This window comes from Neopsephotus bourkii, unplaced genomic scaffold (genome assembly GCF_033783945.1).
Source record: "Neopsephotus bourkii isolate Nb327-2 ecotype Australia unplaced genomic scaffold, CSIRO-AGI_Nbou_v1 NB_1638, whole genome shotgun sequence".
NCBI lineage: Eukaryota > Metazoa > Chordata > Aves > Psittaciformes > Psittacidae > Neopsephotus > Neopsephotus bourkii.
Genome location: NW_026902113.1, coordinates 6643759 through 6664946, shown reverse-complemented (window position 1 = coordinate 6664946; position 21188 = coordinate 6643759). Strand labels below are relative to the sequence as shown.

The 21188-nt window shown below is 38.7% G+C and overlaps 1 protein-coding gene across 7 annotated transcripts in view; it reads right to left on the bottom strand.

Moving 5' to 3' along the window:
* Positions 1–616: 616 nt before the first annotated feature.
* ZMYM2 (zinc finger MYM-type containing 2) overlaps positions 617–21188 on the bottom strand; it is an 88778-nt gene continuing 68206 nt past the window's right edge. For all 7 annotated transcript variants that reach the window (XM_061374332.1, XM_061374333.1, XM_061374331.1 and 4 more), the window contains 13 exons: positions 20116–20281; positions 19142–19176; positions 17377–17506; positions 17094–17209; positions 14916–15084; positions 14081–14188; positions 12031–12125; positions 10792–10960; positions 9731–9882; positions 4592–4706; positions 3585–3836; positions 3086–3206; positions 617–1528 (listed from right to left, as the gene is read on the bottom strand). In XM_061374332.1, coding sequence (XP_061230316.1) covers positions 1336–1528; positions 3086–3206; positions 3585–3836; positions 4592–4706; positions 9731–9882; positions 10792–10960; positions 12031–12125; positions 14081–14188; positions 14916–15084; positions 17094–17209; positions 17377–17506; positions 19142–19176; positions 20116–20281 — 1821 coding nt within the window. In that variant the 3' untranslated portion in view covers positions 617–1335. The remainder of the gene's footprint in view (positions 1529–3085; positions 3207–3584; positions 3837–4591; positions 4707–9730; positions 9883–10791; positions 10961–12030; positions 12126–14080; positions 14189–14915; positions 15085–17093; positions 17210–17376; positions 17507–19141; positions 19177–20115; positions 20282–21188) is intronic.

Sequence of the window (21188 nt, the reverse complement as noted above, 5' to 3'; positions counted from 1 at the left end):
ATTACTTCATAGTAGAATATTCTACTACATTTTTTCAGTTCAATAGCAAAACCATTGCATGAACCACCATATTGCTTGCATCAGTTAAACACGAGCAAGTAACAAAACTTAAGCAGCTAAATGTGTATCTGGAAATTAGACTCCTTATGCAAAGTGAGCACAATGAAAGGATAGTGAACAAATGAAAGGACTTTTCTTCAAAAAAATTGTCTTTTAGCTTTCTGCAACTTCACGTCTTATATGGCTTTTGAATGCAGGCATTAGTTAAAAGAATTTTCCCACCCTTAGTCAAGTACTGACTGTATTTAAATACAGCAATGCAACGAGAAACAGAAGTAAAACATTTAGCATACCATATTACTTTATGTAATACAGCATAAAATCCCTTTTTCTAAGGCTACAAAGGACAGATTTACAGTAATATGAGGTACCAACATTTATGGTTGTAAAAGTAGAGATGGAAAAGAATTATACAGCACTGGCATCAGACATGTCTATTTTTCTTTTTTAATTTTCCCTTTCCTTTTTTTTTTTTTTTGAGGGGTTTTCTGTTTTGGTTTTCTTTTTTTTTACAAAATACATGTCATGATGACCACATGCTTTAAGCTTATATTCATTTGTTTTTATATATATATTTTTTATTTGTAGGGGCAATTGAGAGAGAGTCACAGATAAAGAAAGGACACTAAGGTTTTAATAAGGGCAACAAAAAAAAAAGATGTCTTCACCAGAATAGATTCACATTACAGTACACCAATATTGACAGCATTCTCTTTTGTCTATTTTTGGTACATAAGATGGGATCTCTCTACATAACCTTATAAGGCTTCAGTAACTAAAAAGTAAAAAACCTATTAGTTTACAATTTGTTTAAAAATTCTGAAAGACACAGCAAATTCTAAATTTTAGTAGTGCTACCCATACACAACCATCCGGTTTAAGAACCCATTTAAACAGCCTCCTTTCAAGGGAGCTTCCAAGAGCAGAGTTGTGCAGTATGGATGTCTCTTACTACAAGGGGAAAAAAAATATTACACATGGCACATTCTCATTCATATTTTGCAATGTAAAAGGTTACAAACATACCTAATCAAATAAATAATAATAATAAAAAAAAAATCTGAAATGTGTTTGTTATGTATCCTAAAACCACTACACAGAATAATGGAAACTTTCACTCACAGATTATTTACATGGCAATACCCAGGTCAGGGTACACACTGCTACAAAACTCATAAAACAAAGGGTAAACTTGAAATGTTTTCCATAGTAAAGGTCTAGCAGCATGACTATATCTAATGCTGTTTGTTTTCTTGACAGTTTTTGGAAGTTTGTTTAATCTATGTCTTCATCCAGTTCATAATTGTCTTTATCATAAATATCTTTTACTAAAAGAACCCGTACGAGCATATTTTCTAAAGTGTTGCGGTCCAGTGAAGTGGCAGTGTACCAGATGGGACTCTCTGTGGAGACAGTGCACTCTGGCTGCAGATAGAACATGTCCATCCTCTGATTCAGATTCTGTGGGCTATAAGGGGGAAAATACAGGGGGTTAGAAAAACAGCCTCAAAGGACAAATGAACATGTTAGCAGTTCCAACATCCTGCACAAATGAAGCTCTAACTGTTGTCTAGTCAAGTTCAAAGAATAGAAAAGAAAGAAAAATAAGTACTAATGTGGATTAATATGGTTCTTGTTCACAGAAAGTGCCATGCCCAGTCTGGCCCTAGACCAGGCAATGCAACGTCCCCAGAGCATCCACTAGTTGCCAAGTATATTACAAACAGCTGGTATTATCTTAAATTTTACAACAGTTTTACAATATTACCTTGAATTACAACATTGCCATACATTTTATAATAGCTTTTAAAGCATTAAATATTTTATTAAAATTATTTCATCAAATATGTGAGGTATATGTTATCAGAAGTGGAACCAGAAGCAGCAGTCTGCTGCTCTAGTTCGCAATGGTGACTAACATATGTAAGACAGCAGGACTTGAAACCACACCATAAACAACGCTCCAAACAAGTTTTAAGTGCATTCTTTTCGTCAAACTGACATGTTTCTAAAGAAAAAGAAATTAGTTGCTCTCTCCTCCCTACCAGCCAAGTTAATTCAATTAAAAAATCCAGCTTCAACTTTTTAACAATATACCCTCTCCAAACTGTGGCAGTAGATAACGTGAAGGCAAAAAACCCCAAACCCTGCAACAATCAGAAGTAACTGAGCTTATGAAAACAGGTGCTTGCATTAACAGACAACTAGTTACTATTTACTTCTCCCTATAACATCACATACTTGCATGTCTGCCTACACTGTGCCCAAGATCGCTCTTTATTTTTAAGAATAAGATGCCGTTTCCTTATATGTTTGGTCTCACACTTGATTTATTGTGTTATAGATGCAATGTGATTTCATTGCCTTGGCATCACTTAGAGTTACATAAAATCTACATTAAAATCAGTTGCTCAAATGGCTGTTCAATTAAAATATTTCCCACAAAATCCTATTTTCAAACAACTCTAAAACTTAGCTGCAAATTATTTAAGACTTGCCCAAGCCTCTCTTTCTAATGTATTAATTTCTGTGCAGACTGGAAGGAAACAAGCTATTTCTAAATGCTGGGTTCCTGTCAGTAGTACTTTTTCTACTACAAAATATTTCAAGCATTCTTTCAAATGAGGTATCTCAAAAGAATCTATTTCAGATTGTCTCAATCCAATTCTTACTGAAGAAACAGGGACCTCACAAATGAAACCCTCAGCAGCAAAATCTACTGAATGTGTTGCTGGTAGTTCTCTGCAGAGATACATGGTGTTTCCAGGTCAGAAAACTCAATCATACTATCATTCTCAAATGGAATCCTTGACATTTAACCATGAAATACTCTACTGCTCCTGCATTTTCTGCATGTTTTGTCCAGACACAGAATAGGAGATATCAATGCTTTCATTTAAATATTTTTTTTCAGAAGATCTCAATCCAATCTTTGCTTCGGTGTATTTCACGCTGTACCAAAACATTTCCCTTTTGTACTTGGTCTACCCTAGACAACTTCCGTACTACCCTTTACCATACTTACCTTTTAGATAGATAGCACTCAAACATTTTCACAGGGCATCTAGCTGGATCAGATGTGTTTTCAATTTGTTCAAACACTGGTTCATCATCTTCATGTTTCCTTTTTCCAGTAGTAATCTTATCTTTAAGAAGAAAATCAACATCTAAGCTATAACTTGAAGTTACTTTATATTTTTCAGTAAACTTCCCAGAGTTGGCAGCCCACCAAGTACCATGCTTTGTCCACCACAACTATGCATATCTGCAAACTGGAAATGCAACCCACAGCCAGAACAAAGTCACAGCATTTAGCATTGAAACCAGTGGGCTCAAAGCAGTCATTTAATGCAGAGAGCCTGTAGTCTCCTCGGACCACACATTCTTATTAAAGATCTGGGAGCTGAGAGCTGCTGAACTTTATGCAAAGGCAGACCTCTGGCTCCTGACAAAGTGCGCAGATGTCCCTCAGAGGAGTGCAATGTGGATGCTGCTGCAATACTAATTTTGAACTGCCATAGTACCTTCATTATCAGCTCTGCACAGGGAAGACACTTGATATCGAAGACAAGCTCTGCTTTCCTTTGTTAGAGGATTCTTTTTCCACTGTCTAAAAACAGTGCCAAAAGAAAGTCTTAAGTGCTGCTCCACTGTTTTCAGGCCAAAGTATTTAGTGTTAAAGTAGAACAGAGTATTCAGAAGAGCAACCGGTGAGTGCGATCCTAGCTGTTTAATCCTCCAAAGGTAATCCTCTTCAACTCTTGAGAATATTGATCCTTCAGAAAGAGAGAAAATACAATGGGTCAGCCCATAAACTGTCCCAGTGCAAAAGAATCAAGTTTTTGTTTACTGTTAATAAATGCTCATGATAGAAGAGTCTAATAAGCATATTTAATTACATGTCTACACCCCCAAAACCACCTCTTCAAGACACAGATACCCACCGTTTCAGGAAGAGACAGTCAGTGGGAAATACCAGTTTCACACAGAACACATTTCTGTTAAATTACAACAGCACTGCTGACATGCAGCACCCTCATGTTATTACTTAAAACCAAATGATCAAGGGTCTAATATTAATCCCTTCATTAAAAGTGTATTTTTGATTTCATTTTATGTTATTCTGTTCAGGCAAGGCCTCCAGTAAAGAGTCCTTCCAGTCCAGCTAAGAAAGGCTAAAATACACAGCTCATTAGCTCTACCCACATATAGCCCAGTGCCTGTCTGCTTCCCTGGGCAAAAAAAAAACTCAGACCAGGTAAAAAGTACAGGTTGAAGAGCTGCTGCTTATTCTACCTTTCCCTCCTAAAAATGGACAGTCAATTTAAGATTAACAAAAACCAACTCTTGCAGCATGGATTACCAAGAAACAAAACAATAATAAGAACAAAACAACTGAACTCTCAGATAATATATTTATGATTTTAATCAACTACTATCACAATGCATAAAGTGTTTGCATATACCTACATGCTTAAGAATACAGAACTATTGAGAGATTAAAAACATACATGACCAAAAAGAAAATTACCATCTGGAAGTATGCTTGGTTGCCAACTTTTAAGGATTTTATTTAATTCCTGTTCAAACGTCTGGTAGATTGGATCAATAAATATGTTGTCTTTTCGATTACTTCCATATAAATACTACATAAAAGAGAGAGACACAATATTTACAATTCCAGATTAGAACAACTCTGTACTACAGGATTATCCATACAGTGCTTGCACTTAAAAAAACCCCAAAACCCCACAGAAAACAAAAAAACACCAGTTTCTGAAAATAAAGGAATGACACTTTTCCAATATTTAGCAGTTAAAAGCCACAGCCAATATACCATACCTTGTAAATTTCTGACAGTATATGAATCACAGATTAATTACACCTCTAACATTTTTCTCTAAAATTTCCTGTGTGCAACATTGTCAGTGACTTGGGAGTCAATAAAAAACAAACAAAAAAAACCCAAAAAAAATATTAAAAAAACAACTAATTTATCTTTCCCTCCACCCAGATCTTCAAAGAAAAATAAAAACCAAACCAAACCACAAAAACCCCACAGAGTTATCAAGAATATCCTATTTTAAAAGTGAAATCTGAACACTGCTAGAAGCATCTTCAACACAGATTGGGAGCAAAAAAAACCCCAAACATATACATGTGGAAATTATATACAGCACTGCCTGTTCTGCAATCTGATTATCTTAACCCTCTTCACCTGACCAACAGAAACTCTCCTGAATGTTTACCAAGAAGGAACAACTGAGGGCTATACTAGTATTTGACATTTATCCTCTCTGGAGACATTTCTAAGAAGTGGAAGATTGGCTTCTTACATTTTCCAGTTCAGAGTTCTATTGGCATGAACAAGCCTGTTGCTAGTGAAGGCGATTAAAGTAACAGACATAAAAAACGTATAAATTTCTGGAAATGGCATCTCTTTCGGTACACATACCTGAAACAACATTAAACACAGCCTCACTGATACTGAGGCAGTTCAGCATTATCTTGAGTTCCTTGTCTTTCCACTTAGTTTTATAATCAGGAAAAAATATGATGGAATATACTCCCTAGAAGTTACCAGCACAACATCTTCATTTAGGTAACCATTTTATACATTTAACTAATTCTTCAAAGAACAAAATTCCCCAAAATGTGCTTGTTTCTATATGTATCAGTTTTGATTTTATGAAGCCATTCTAAACCAAACAACACAGCTTACTATAAGCTTCATGGGGTTTGCCCTTGTTCTCTGGCACATTTTTCCTCCATGAAGTTTCTTTTTTCTGGTTTGTATTAAACACTCACACTGAATGCCAGCAATGAAACTGAAGTAGAAGCATAGAATAGTTAGGGTTGGAAAGAACCTTAAGATCATCTAGTTCCAACCCCCCTGGCATAAGCAGGGACACCTCACACTAAACCATGCCACCAAGGCTCTGTCCAACCTGGCCTTGACCAATACCAAGGATGGACCATTCCCAACTTCCTTGGGCAACCCATTCCAGTGGGAATGGGTTTCATATGGGAGGTGCTCCAGTCCCCTGATCATCCTCGTGGCCCTCCTCTGGACTTGTTCCAACAGTTCCATGTCCTTTTTATGTTGAGGACACCAGAACTGCACACAATACACCAGGTGAGGTCTCACGAGAGCAGAGTAGAGGGGCAGGATCACCTCCTTCGACCTGCTGGTCATGGTCGTTTTCATGCAGCCCAGGATATGGTTGGCTTTCTGGGCTGCAAGCCCACACTGAAGCCGGCTCATGTTCAGTTTCTCATCGACCAACACCCCAAAGTCCTTCTCTGCAGGGCTGCTCTGAATCTCTTCTCTGCCCAGCCTGTAGCTGTGCCTGGGATTGCTCTGACCCAGGTGTAGGACCTTGCACTTGGCATGGTTAAACTTGATGAGGTTGGCATCAGCCCACCTCACAAGCGTGTCAAGGTCCCTCTGGATGGCATTCCTTCCCTCCAGCGTATCAACCGAACCACACAGCTTGGTGTCATCAGCAAACTTGCTGAGGGTGCACTCGATTCCACTGCCCAGGTCACCGACAAAATGTTGAACAAGACTGGTCCCAACACCGATCCCTGAGGGACACCACTCATTACTGGTCTCCAGCTGGACACTGAGCCATTGACCACAACTCTTTGCGTGTGGCCATCCAGCCAGTTCTTTATCCCGCAAGTGGTCCACCTATCAAATTGATGTATCTCCAATTTAGAGACAAGGATGTCGTGTGGGACAGTGTCGAACGCTTTGCACAAGTGCAGGTAGATGACATCAACTGCTCTGCCCCTCTCCATCAGTTTCATAGCCCCATCATAGAAGGCCACCAAATTGGTCAGGCAGGATTTCCCCTTGATTTCCCCTTAGTGAAGCCATGCTGGCTGTCACCAAGCACCTTGTTGTTTTTCATGTGCCTTAGCATGCCTTCCAGGAGAATCTGCCAGGAGATTTTTCCAGATGCAGAGGTGAGACTGACTGGTCTGTAATTCCCCAGGTCATCCATTTTCCCCTTATTGAAAATGGGGGTTATATTTCCCTTTTTCCAGTTGCCAGGAACTTCACCTGACTGCCATGATTTTTCAAATATGATGGAAGAGTGGCTTAGCAACTTCATTTGCCAACTCCTTCAGGACCCGTGAATGGTCCCATGGACCTGTGCATGTTCAGGTTCCTCAGATAGTCTCGAACCAGATCCTCTCCTATAGTGGGCCCAAGGTCTTCATTCTCACAGTCCCTGCATCTGCCTTCCAAGACTTGGGTGGTGTGGTCAGAGCCTTTGCCAGTGAAGACTGAGGCAAAGAAGTCATTCAGAACCTCAGCCTTCTCCAAATCCAGGGTAGCCACTTCTGGTAGTTTCCGGAGGGGGCCTACATTGTCCCTAGTCTGTCCTTTATTTGCTATATACCTATAGAAAGTAAGACTCAAAACTGATTCTAAACCAATGCCCACATAAGCCTGTGAGAAATCCACTAAAAATATTTGTTTCCTGGTTCAGAAGAAGTGTTTGGCTAAATCACTAGGTGCCTGCCTGACCATGCAACAAACTTTAAGAGTGGTATTTTTCAGAATCAGTACTTCAGAGTTACCAAAACTGTCATTGAACCATTTCTGGCTGGAAGCAGAACAATTTCAGCTGCACATGAACCTGAACTGAGATAATGTACCATTTCACGTAGGTACTTAAGTTTCCTGGAACAGATTTTCCAGTGTTTCCTTTAAGAAAAACAGTCATTTTACAAAGTCAAACTAACAACTGAAGCACTTCCCCTGTGCACAACCTGTATCGCACCCAAAAGCTCCAACCTGAGCCCTTAGCCACGGTGAATGCAGTAATTCTGTTTTTCTAAGAACTTCCACATTTTCTTCCTTTGAAGAGAACTCTTAAGTTAGCAAACCATTAATGATATTTGGCACAACTTTATCATTAAATGGCATCATTTAATCTCCTCTCAGCTGCTTCTGAGTTAAACAGAAAATAGCTTTTATGCAGTAGCAGTATTCTGTTTCAGTAGTACCCACATTGGGGTTGTCAGATGGAAAGGACTAAGAAAATACTATAAAGCAATGGAGTTCTGTTGCACATTACAACTACATTGCATTTAGTGTACCACTAACTTGTTTAAATCTGTTTCTTCAGAAGGGTAACACATGCCCATGTACATGCAATTTGGCATTAACACAGATGTTGGCTGCTACGTGTGTCAGCTCACAAGCGTACATGTTTCTGTCCCTCACTTGCTGTCTGCCTTCACGAACTGCAAACTCCACAGAATAGAACACATCTTCCTACCAGTCTGAGTAGCAGTGGCACAATTGGGCCAATGAAATGGTGCTGTTACTGTTACCTGAAATAAATACTGGGCACCAAGTATAACCTACGATCACAGTAAAATGTTGTTCCTCTAATGTTTCAGTGTTGTGTATGTGCATTAGGGCTCACAATTATGTTGTGCCACACAAACTTTGGTTCTGATGAGCTAAACAAACACCAATGAAGTTTTTACAACTAACTTTCACAGCAGACAGAACAATGTTAAGGCACAAAGAAAAAAGTATTAGTTGAGTTCCATTTCATAAAGACATACCTCACCCTGTGTATTGTTTATTAGCTTACTGTATTTTCAGTTCAACAGACAGATACAGAGAGATAGTATATCATGCAAGTGAAGAAGCAGAAAGCTAGTTGAATTTGAAACATACCTTGTATCAATATTAACTAAAATGCCAAACAATGAATGTTCGCTTCTCAAATTTCAACTATGAGGAAAAGATCATTAATTCTGTATACTTTCAATACAGAAAAATTAGGGGAAGTACCATTTATTTTAAGAAGATTGTGATTTTAAAATTTGTTGATTCATGGTCTCTGCCTTAAGTATGAGACCATTTAAGCAGGATTGCAAAGCCTATGCACAGCTTGCTTTCCACATCATACACATTTTTTGTTGAATTAATTTTTGTGCTCTGAACACTGCTTATTTTTATCTATGATTTGCCTCGTGTACCAAAAATTAACACATCCTCTGCTTAAAAGATCAGCTGTGGAACTGGTTTTCTAATTAGCTAGTATTATGTTATTATTGCCTTTACATACAATGCATCTAAACTGGCTCCCTTTATCTTCAAAATTTAATATAGTTACAATTCAGGGGCAGGGTGTGTGTAAGACAGTCAATATAGCAGAGCTTCCTACACTCCACAAAAAAAGCCTGACTTTGACAGTCTGCAGTATTCAGTGAATTAAGACTCTCCCAAAAGGACACTTCAGATAGCTTGTTTCTACTATATGCTAAGTAATTGAATTAGTATAACATTCACAGATCATGCCTTGTTTCATTCTGGTTTTACATTAAGCCATCTTTAGCGAACAAAATGAAGCACAGCATCTGGAAAAAACTATGCTATTTTAGACTGCAAATTCTTTGCTTCAACCAAGCAAGAAGCTTAAGATTATTACAATATACCAATCTGCATTTGAGTTTTCAAGACGGTTCTGCAAACTCATTTTCTATACAGATGGTTTTCTACAATGTGATTTACACATCAGCCTGTGTTATGTTAACAGCTCCTAGCCAATAAATCTACATGATCTTCATTTTTTCACTGAAGTGGCTTAGAGTCAAATAAGCAGCTCTGCTTCCCACCTCTACAGCTTTTACTAACCTCCTGAATCCCAAGACACAGGTAATAGATGCTGTCAGGTGCATAGTTCTCTCCATTTGGCCTTCGAATTTCATTGACAAAATGTGTCAATCCATAGTTTAACTCAGCTGAAGTATGTGATAATAGATCTTCCTTTAATTTCACAGACTTTGCTGTAAAATGGAGAAAAAATGCTACATTATACAACAGAATTTTTACACAAGGAGGGCGAGAGGTGGTATTTTTGGACTGGAAAGTGGAAAACTGGCTTAATGTCCTCTCCACTACCCTATGAATGAGTCTTAATGTACTAAGCAGTTGAAAGGTTAGGTCTGTATCAAAGGGTACTAGAGTTAAGTTCAGTTAGCCAAATACAGTATCACCCACTGATGAACATGCTGTCATGCACAGCTGAGGATGACAAGGAAGTGGCCCAAGACGCTGAAGATAGTGCTGTAGAGGGAGACCTTCAGGGGAAACAGCTGTTTCCAAAGATTCAACAGTATTACACAAAAGTGCTCAGACATGTGGGAGCTGAAGAACAGCAGGAGTAGCAGCAATCTCCCTTCTCCATCATCATACAAATGTACACACAGAGGAGCACTGCAGAAAGAGCAGCAAGGCTCCACAGGAACAAAGGCCACCTCATGTCAGAGCTCCACAGCCAGGTAATGCTAGCCTCAGATGAAGATCTCTTTCCAAGAGAAAGGGTAGGATGGCTCTTCCTTGCAATTTAGAAGTCCAGAAAACAGGTGAGCTTCAAGGTGAGTTAGAATATGGGGAAAACCAGCATGCAAACAAAAAAAAAATAAATCAAAATTGTCACAGAAAGTGAGAAGAGCCCGAAAATCGCTGTCCTGGCTTGCAGAAGCAGTGTGAGCCCCAGCATTCTGAACCAAGTAGGGAAAGCTTGGCAAGAAAAGAAAAAGTTTGGCAACTCTGTGGTAAATAATTCCAGTCATTGTGGGAACATGAGTGACATGTGGAAACTCGTATTAAAAATTCCAGCTGGAAATCAGGTGAGTATGGTAACTCTCCCCACCAAGTAAGAATCTGGATGCCAAATTTTTGATAATACTTACTTGATTTCAGTTCCTCTAATTCTGGAAGGTCTTCATTTAAATACCGAGACTTCACCCAGTGCTTCCATGCATTTACACCGTATGCGTATTTGAATGGAAAACTACACTCTGAGTTTTCAGAGCTGTCATCGTGAGACTGGTATTCTGACACTGCTTTCCTCTTCACTCCCTGCCATTGAAACACAGTGGTTAACACTGCCAATAGCAGGAACACAGAAGCTGAGCAGAATAAGCAAACTGCGGGTCAAATTACAAACCGAATGTTCTATGTAAAGCAACATGTGCTTCAGTCAATAGTTTCTGTGTCATTCTTCTAAGGACAGTATTTCTTAAGATGACAGACATTTTTAATTCGCCTTTCAAACTGGTTCCTAACACAGCGATTTTGGTAATGGAGTTGCTGTATTGGTTATACTGTATTAAGCAACAAACACGATGCACCAAATAATTCAGTGTGCTTCCAGGATTTAATTGTGTTAATGTGCAGAAAGTTAAAATTCCTCCAAATCTATGTCAGAAGGTCAGTTTTTAGGGTCAACTGAACCCATCAAAGGAAAAGCCAGAACTGGTCCCAAACGAAAGCATGTGCAGCAGTGGATATATGAATAATGTCCAGCAGATAATGCCAACAGGCTGGATTCTGAATTTAAAACTAGAAAGACACATTTATTCTTAGAAAGTTTTTAAGAAGTTGGCTGTTTTTTTCTTAAATTTGCAATATCCACTGCAGTTACTGCAACAAAACCATTTCAACATTGTGCCAGGCACCAGAAACTCTATTTCCTGTTAGCTTCCTTCTAAATAAAAGAATATGGCCAATTTATCCACAACATGTAAGCTAAGATTTTTGACTGAAAATAAAATCTGGGAAAATTACAAACAAATAAAAATGTTTTAAAGAGCTGTTTTATACAGGATATGCTATAGCTGCTGTTATAAGCCACGGTGATGCCAACATTCCTCCATTTGACTATCAAATTAAACCAGTACAGCTTTGTTTGAAGTAGAAAAGCAAGTACATATACATTAGCACATTACATTGACAGTTCTACCAATGTGAAGCAAAAACAGGCTCAGAATTTAAAAAACATGTAACACAAAGATAGGATATTAGGCACGAATAGGCAGTACCAGGTTTTAGAGCAGTATGGGAACTGAAGCAAAAACCCACAAAACCTGGCATATTTTTGCTCACTTAAGATTTTGTTCTTTTTGGATTTAATAGGATGATGGAACTACCTTCTTTTTGGACCGAGGCCTTGGCTGCTCCTCGTACTCTTCCCCAAAAACAGGAGGTAACAAAAACTCATTTTCTGTATCAAGCTCCTCAGTTGCTGAAAATACATTAACAGAAACTTATTTCTGAACATCTTCTGAATGGAATTGGTTTGAAAAACCCCACAATTAACTATATTAATGTGCATTAACATAAGGGGTCCACAATAGCACACATATAAACATTATCAAAGACTGGATTTGAGTAAGAGGAAATAAACCTTATTTTGAAAGTAAAGCAAAGCTATCAAAATATGTACCTCTAAATAAACTGTGAAGGACACAACACTCAACATTTTCAAACTATCTGAAGTCACTAAGGCAGCACTTCTTACTATGGACCCTTACACAATTCTTCTCCTAGGCAGTCTTTGGTATCAGGAAGTTTAAGTTATGAGCAGCTGTGAGTGAAAAAATTACTACACTTAGTACACGCACTTTTGCTCATGTATTGACATCATTTCTATTCAAGTTTTATATCTGATATAGCATATTATATTTGGCTAAAAACATTAAGAATCACAACATAGGACAGGTAGGCTCTGTCCAACCTGGCCTTGAACACCGCAGCTTCATTGGGCAATCTGTTCCAGTGCCTCACCACTCCCACAGTAAAGAAATTCTTCCTTGTATCTACTTAGATCTCCTCTTTTTAAGATTAAGCCCACTGATCCTTGTCCTAACACTACAGACCCCCTCCAGTATCTTTTCAGGCCCCCTTCAGATACTGGAAGGCTGCAATGAGGTCTCCACGCAGCCCTTCCTTCTCCAGGCTGAACAGCCCCAACTTTCCCAGCCTGTCTTTGTATGGGAGGTGCTCCAGCCTCCTTTGTCATCCTCGTGGCCCTTCTCTGGACTTGCTTCAACAGCTCCATGTCCTTCTTATGCTGGGGACACCAGAATTGTACACAATACTCCAATTGAGGTCTCATGAGAGCAGAGGGGTAGAATCACATCTTTCGACCTGCTGGTCACACTTCTTTTGATGCAGCCCAGGACATGGTTGGCTTCTGGGCTGTGACTGCAAACTGCTGGCTCATGTTTAGTTTCCTATCTTCTTTCTCAGAAGCACATCAGTGTTAATCGATACCTATCACAAACTCCTATTATTTACTACTGCACTTTATTTTTCTTTTTCCCCATGATTTTACTTTCCCATATACCAAGCCTCACTTACAAATAGGGTCTAGTATGCACCTGGCTAATAAACTTCATAAGACTAAGGTAAGACTAACCCCTAGACCTGAACTATAAATTAGACACACAGCAAACTGAGAAAGCCAGTATGGGCATCCAGTGGGGGTATCTATGACAAAAGGCAAAAGGAAACTTCCTACATGAAACAGAGAAGCTATCCATGGGAGGTATGAGAGTTGTATATCCAAGAGAAGCTATGTCAGGGGAGACACTAGCTACTGCTAGGATTGCTTAGGACATGGTATAAGGGAACAGACACTGTTGCCTGCATTCTGTAGTGTGCTAGAAACTGTGATACACAAAACCAAGACCTTATTAAAGGTCTCAAAGTAGTGATTTTCCTGCCAATTCAAATAATCCTACCTTCTTTAAATAGAGGTACGGATATTAACAAGATACTAAAAGGAAACACAAGTGCAGCTTATTAGCTTGCAATGTTCTAATAAACTTGAGTTTATTTCCCATGGAAATAAGTATCTGATGTTTGAAGAATGAATTCATTATCGTTTTCTATGACAACTGACTCGTTGAGCTTCCAAAACAGCTTTCCTATGTCTATAACAGTGATGCTGCCAACTTTGTAAAAGGTTAATTCCCCCTTTTCTTTGCATTCTCTTGCAAATACTGTACTTAGAAAGACGGAGGAACTAATTCAGAAGTCCCCACTCTTGCAATGGCATGGCAAAGTTTTAACTAACAGTCAGTTAAGTGGATTTTGCAAACAAATAAAGCTCCTCTGAAAGGATGATGAAACAAGGTATGACGGTTGCCCACAATATCTATTTCATGATGTTTATTAAAATGGCAGATTCAATACCTCTTGGAAAGTCTATTTCAATATCCAGGTCTGGTTCATATGGAACATCAGGCAAACTCGTCCGTGCTTCTGTTTCTGAGTTCAGTAGATTTGACTCAACTATCACACCTGTTAAAAAAAAAAAAAAGTTCCTGTTACTTTAAGTAGCACATGGATTAGTCAAAACAGGGCAGATTTAGAACTTTAGAAGCTTAGTGGTTCTAAAGTTGCTTGTTCTGTGTATCACCATCTTAGGTTTTGTTGCTCTTGTATTCTTGGGATCTCAGATTTACTTCTTCAACCCAATTTCCTTCACGCATGTAAGATACTAGTCCATCTGTCCTTCTTCAGTAAGATGGGCCAGCAAAGCATGTGTACAGAAAATCAAATGCTGGAGAATCTGGATCATATCAACCAACCACAGAATGCAAACAAAACCAAACCTGACAAACCCTATTATCTATTTTTCTACATGATTCTGCCTGCAACAGAACAGACTTTCAAGTCCATGGAAGATCCCAAAAAAGCGAACATGGCAAGCAGGCAGTGACAGCTGGCACAAGCAAAGGGAATGCCTGCATTTTTAAAAACAAAGGTCTGGTACAGCACAGTGAAGGTACACAACTGACTTCAGAAAGTTTTCTGTATTTCAAATGTGCTAAAATGATCTTTGAAAATGTTTAAATAATTTATATTTCAACTTAACATAGGAATTCAATAATAGCATTGTTGTACTCAATCTTTCTCTAAAATAGTTAAAAAAAAACCCCCAACAAGCAACCCTTCTCTTGATTCACACACCCCCTCACATACACCCCACCAAGCCAAAGAGTCAAAAACTCAGCAGGAAACTCACTGGTCACATCAGAAGCTTCAGCTTTTCCATGTTCAGGCACCATCTCTGACAAGTTCAGCAGCTCAGTTTCTAGAGGATTTGAGGGCACTTTTCCCCTCAGCTCTTCTATTGCTGCTAGGATTTTCTCACTGCTATCCAGAGTAGTGGACAAGAAAACTGGAACTGGCACCTATGCAGACAGGGAGGGAAAAGATAATTAGAAAAAAACCCCCTTCTGCAACAAAGCATCTACAGCAGCCAACACAGAAACAAACTATACCCCTCTTCTAAAAGACACAGTTAATACAAATTATAAACATATCACCTCAGTGTGGTCTAACAAAAAAAATGTTCAGAAGTTAAAAAAAAAATCAATATAAACAACTGAGAACAGAAGGGAAAGCAGGAAAGGATACAACTAAAAATTAAATATTATACAATATATTGGGTTAGAGTAAGAACAGAAAGGACTTCTGAGGTTCAAACCTGTCTGACCATAAATTCAGATTAACATTTTGGGCAAATCATCATCCTTTTTCAGTGGCTTCCTTGTGAGACATGGAATTTTAGGAATTCTGGGGGTTTTGTCCACCATCTGGATGAGATTTGGTACATAAGTGAAATTTGTAACCACTTAAGAGTTATTTTCTTTTGCTGGCAGAAGGTTAAGTTTTTTCACTTCCTCCTGTTTCGACCACTATTCCATCCCTCCCCACGACAATCCTTTCAATTGCCTTGTTACCAGCATGAATCTTGCTATTTAACAGAATCATAGAATAGTTAGGGTTGGAAAGGACCTTAAGATCATCAAGTTCCAACCCCCCTGCCATGGGCAGGGACACCTCGCTCTAAACCATATTACCCAAGGCCTCGCCCAACCTGGCTTTGAACACCACCTGGGATGGAGCATTCACAACCTCCCTGGACAAGCTATTCCAGTGCCTCACCACAATAACAGGAAAGAATTTCCTCCTTATATCCAATCTAAACTTCCCCTGTTTAAGTTTTAGTCCATTACCCCTTGTCCTACCACTACAGTCCCTAATGAAGAGTCCATCCCCAGCATCCCTATAGGCCCCCTTCAGATACTGGAAGGCTGCTATGAGGTCTCCACACAGCCTTCTCTTCTCCAGGCTGAACAGTCCCAACTTTCTCAGCCAATCTTCATACAGGAGGTGCTCCAGTCCCCTGATCATCCTCGTGGCCCTCCTCTGGACCCATCCATGTCCTTTTTATGTTGAGGACACCAGAACTGTACACAATACTCCACGTGAGGTCTCACGAGAGCAGAGTAGAGGAGCAGGATCACCTCCTTCGACCTGCTGGTCATGCTCCTTTTGATGCAGCCCAGGATACGGTTGGCTTTCTGGGCTGCAAGCGCACACTGAAGCGGCTCATGTTCATTTTCTCATCGACCAGCACCCCCAAGTCCTTCTCCGCAGGGCTGCTCTGAATCTCTTCTCTGCCCAGCCTGTAGCTGTGCCTGGGATTGCTCTGACCCAGGTGTAGGACCTTGCACTTGGCATGGTTAAACTTCATGAGGTTGGCATCAGCCCACCTCACAAGCATGTCAAGGTCCCTCTGGATGGCATTCCTTCCCTCCAGTGTATCAACCGAACCACACAGCTTGGTGTCATCAGCAAACTTGCTGAGGGCGCACTCAATCCCACTGTCCATGTCAGCAACAAAGATGTTGAACAAGACCAGTCCCAACACCAGTCCCTGAGGGAAACCACTCGTTACTGGTCTCCAGCCGGACATTGAGCCACTGACCACAACTCTTTGCATGCGGCCATCCAGCCAGTTCTTTATCCACCGAGTGGTCCATCCATCAAATTGATGTCTCTCCAATTTAGAGACAAGGATGTTGTGTGGGACAGTGTCGAACGCTTTACACAAACCCAGGTAGATGACATCAACTGCTTTACCACTCTCCATCAGTTTGTTATTTAACAAACTCAAAAGTACCACTCAGAACTGTTCCTAAAAAGATCATCAGCAGGAGGTAGATAGGTCCTAAGGAACAATCAGGACACTAACTGCCACTGTCAGATTTCTAATACTTTTTCAATAAATAGTGCTGCAGCATCCTGCAGTGGTTTAGATGGACCAGAATGAGAACAACCAACAATACATAGTGGTCCCTCACACACATGTGAATGGATGCCAATTTAAAAGTGAAGCTGAAGTGTTACTTACAGGAACAGGAACTGTTGCAGGAACAGGAACCTTCTGACTATACATGTTCATAGGCACAGGAACATAGACAGGTACAGGAATAGGCACTGGGATATACTCTTTTTTCCAATCATCTTCTATTAAAAGAAAAAAGAAAAAGGCAAACACTGCCAGGTACTTAAATATATTTTACACCTGCAGTTTAGGGGAAAAAAAAAATCAGAGTATTTGCAGTATGTTCGAAGACAGACTGAAAAAATCTGCAGTGAAGAAATGAGTAGCTCCAGTACAGCTCAAGAGTTACCTGTCTGACAAGATTTTGTCTGCATATGAGGTTTACAGTACGTGGCTTTCGTCATCGTCAAAGGCTTGCAAAGAACTGCCTTGTTCTTCATTTCTCTGTTAGGTGTTGGAGAAGGTGGTGGTGCTGAACCCTACAGACAGGCAAATAAAAGAGATTGCACTGTTGCACCACACTGATTTCAACACAAAATTTGTGATTTAATGTATCAGTTAATACTTTTCCTCTATGAGATACTGGACAGGGAGCTCACAACAGCACAACATAACAGCACCGTTATTCTTTAATTGCAAGCTACTGTGTATTTCTAGTAAGGAGCTGCCAGTGCCAGGAATTTAACATAGCTGTATTTTGCTCAGCCAGGGATACCACTTTGATATTTTTTTTTTAATGTTTAAATGCAGGTGCAATTTAAGCTGATTTCTAACTTTAAAAATAATTTTAGCTGTAAAGAGAATTCACTCTAAGTAGCATAAGAGACTGCTGGCTCAAGGTCCAACCGTCTTGAACTATGCTATCAGCCAAAGATTGCATTTAAAAAAACAATGTAATTCTAAATAAAATACCTCTGAACATTTTAATTCCTAAGGCACGAACTTCGAGCCCCCCCTGCTGGCCCTACAACAGTGACAACAAATAACTTTGGAACATAACATTATGCTCAAACTGCCACCTTACAGTTAAGTGGTTAAAAGCCTCTTGCCCCAGACGTGATTTTGTCCCCTAATACCTGTCTTAGAACCTGACTGAAGAAACTTTTATTTAGTCATATGTATTAGTATCCCCACATACTGTTTTAAATATGGAAAGTCCTGTCATAAGAATAGCAACTGACCTTCACTTTCTAAAATATATTAAAAAAGCTTGTATCACACATAGCTTTTGTATGATCTTCAGAAGGTTTGGACTGAATTAGCATCACTAACCATAAAATACTGATGTTTTTAGCATGACAGTTTAGCTCATCTGATGTCTCCAGTTACATAAGTAATCTTATTTCCCGTGGTTTTCATTAACTTATTTTATAATGACATCAAAATACTTTCAATTAAATCAAAGATTTACCTTACAAAATATATTTGGACTAAAAGGGTGAGTCAATTTTTTCATGGAAAACCAGACAGTTTTGAGTTCCAACAAAAACAAAACAAAACTAAGGTTTTTTTTTAAATGAAAAAAGAAAAATTTTGACAAGCTGAAGAAAACTGAAACTCAGAATGAAGGCTGCTGCTCCACTGACAAACCCCACCCTCCCAGACTGTGATCCTCCAAAGGGTTACACTTCCCTACTGTCACCTGCAGCCAAGTCAATCAGACCTTGAACACTAATTATTCTACTCTTAGGAGTTACAATTTAAGATCTGAAGCTTTATTTTCAGCCTGTCAAAGCTGAAATACAACCATAATATCCTAATTGACCAGTGAAATGTTCTTCCCTTTCTACACTCCATATATACACCTGATCAGTCTAAACATGTGAATAAGATACACGTAGTTTGTGGATTAACTTCTAAGCAATACTTTTATGTACTATAGACGTAAAATACACAGTTGATGATTTGGTTTCCCAGAAGACACTGGAAAGACAAAGTATGAGCATTTAAATATTTAATTTCAACTACTGACTAAATAACTATGAAAGTTTATCTAAGTATCATTCAAAGATACTGTATTTTTTTATTTTTAATAGCAACCCTTTAAGCCACCAGGATCTCACATTTTAAATGGATCTAATTGTATTTTCTATATATTACATATATGTACTTACTGTTATTTTTGTCCTGGGGGTTTGACAGCCCTGATCTAAAAATATAAGAAAACATTTTTAGACATGTTTTTCCCTTTTTCAGAATTAAAGCAAATTTCAGTAAGCAACTCTGACAACATTTATCATCAGGATAACATTAAATTAACAACACTGATTAGTACTGTATCGCAGATGAGAACAGCACACAAGAGTTCTCATTCACAGGCACCTCACCACTCCAGCACTGAACCTTACCCAAAGGCAAAAGCTAAATCAATGCTCCACCCAGATGTGAATATAACCTCTTTCAAAAAAGTAAATACCAAAACATTCAAATATAAAAAGGGCCATACAATAAAGTTGTGTTGCTGTAATTACATTAATTAAAAATTGATTTATTTGAACTTTGGCTGACTTGCCATTTAAACCATGTAAACATGCATCCAGCCTCCATCACCAAATTTACACAGTACCCACAGCCAACAGAAAAAAAATATTAAAAACCAAACCAAAACAAAAAAGCAGCGTATTCCTCTTCTCTGTTTTAATTCCACTTTGATTTAATTTGCATTTATTTCCTTTTAACTCCTTTCTTTTTTCATTCCTAGTGCATTTATCAGCTCCCTGTGACCAAAGCACATTTTGAAAGAAGTGTTTCCACAGAGCAAGTAGTAACAAACCAGAGCACAATGAAAGAGGAAACATGTTGTCCCTGTGATAATACAACACTAAAATTATGCTTAACCTACAAAGAAGATTTTATTTATTTTTTTAAAGTGATTACAAAACTGTCTGATTACCTGACAAGATTTCATGTCTCAAGCCATATAAAGAGCTAACATAAAAAACACCAAGCAGCTCCATGATGCCTCTGATGATAAATAGGATAATCTCTAATACAGTTTACTACAACAAACAGATGACATACAGCTTTGAATTTTTCATTTAAAGCAAACATTTCATCTACCATTTAGGAGCCAGAAAGCAGCACATACCGTAGTGTAAGTTCTCAGGTCCTTTTTGGGTTGCCAGATTTGGTTCGTTTTGTTGACAGTAGAAACGGAGCAAACAGTGCTGATCACAGAAGTGTTTCATTTCACCACGCCACTGCACTTTCTCTTTGAGAGTTCCTTGAGACTTACAACAGTCACATCGCGCAGCCTTAATGAAAAGAAGATTTTGACATTTTTAAATGAACCTTGGAAAAAAAAATTCTACATTTTAAAAGGTTATGGTTTTAAGAGTACTGAAGAAATAGTAACTGCTATATAGTTGCCTCGCTCCTGTTGGCTCTACGATAGCTACCCCACCTGTTAATCCATATATATAGACTTATCTAGCAGTTTATTTTCAACTGTTTGCTAGGGATTAACTCCCAGAATGATTCTGCTTTGTTTCACTAAGTCTTTAAGTATTGCTCACTTCTAGATAGTAAGCAAAAGATTCATTTCATACATTAATTTTTATTATCTCTACTGTAGCATTCTGCAAAGAAAGCCAGTAGAAAGTGACTGAGACTCCTTAATGAGGCTCTTGAACTGAGAACGAGTAGAGTCTGTTTCCCCTCCTCCCCCCCAAGTTCTGGGGTTTCAGGCACAAACAGAACCACTTCTCTATGTATCAAATCAGAGACCCTTAGTAACATTTATATTTTCATTATTTAGGTAGTTTGACAATTTTAGAATCCAATTATTTGGTTCTTCAAAGCTTCTCTATGATTTATAAACAACAATAGGTCTTAAAGTAAAGAGGTTACACAAAATCTAGTTAGCATGTAACTTGAAACTCAAACCTTTGTTTTTTAATGTTTAGCTAGGGATTCAGAAAAGTAATGTATCTTTCACCAGCCTACCTAATTTCATGAGGCGTAGCTAAGACAGACACTGGTTTTTTTTCCTCTAGATTCCACAGAACTTATTCAGCCATGCTATAAATTATCATCAATTGTGGCGGTAGCCACAATTTCAGATGCTCAAATAAGTACTACTGCTCGCCCTGATATCGCTTGCAACCTGCACACTGAAGCAGTCCTTAAAAACAAACAAACAAAAAAAAGGCTTCATGGATG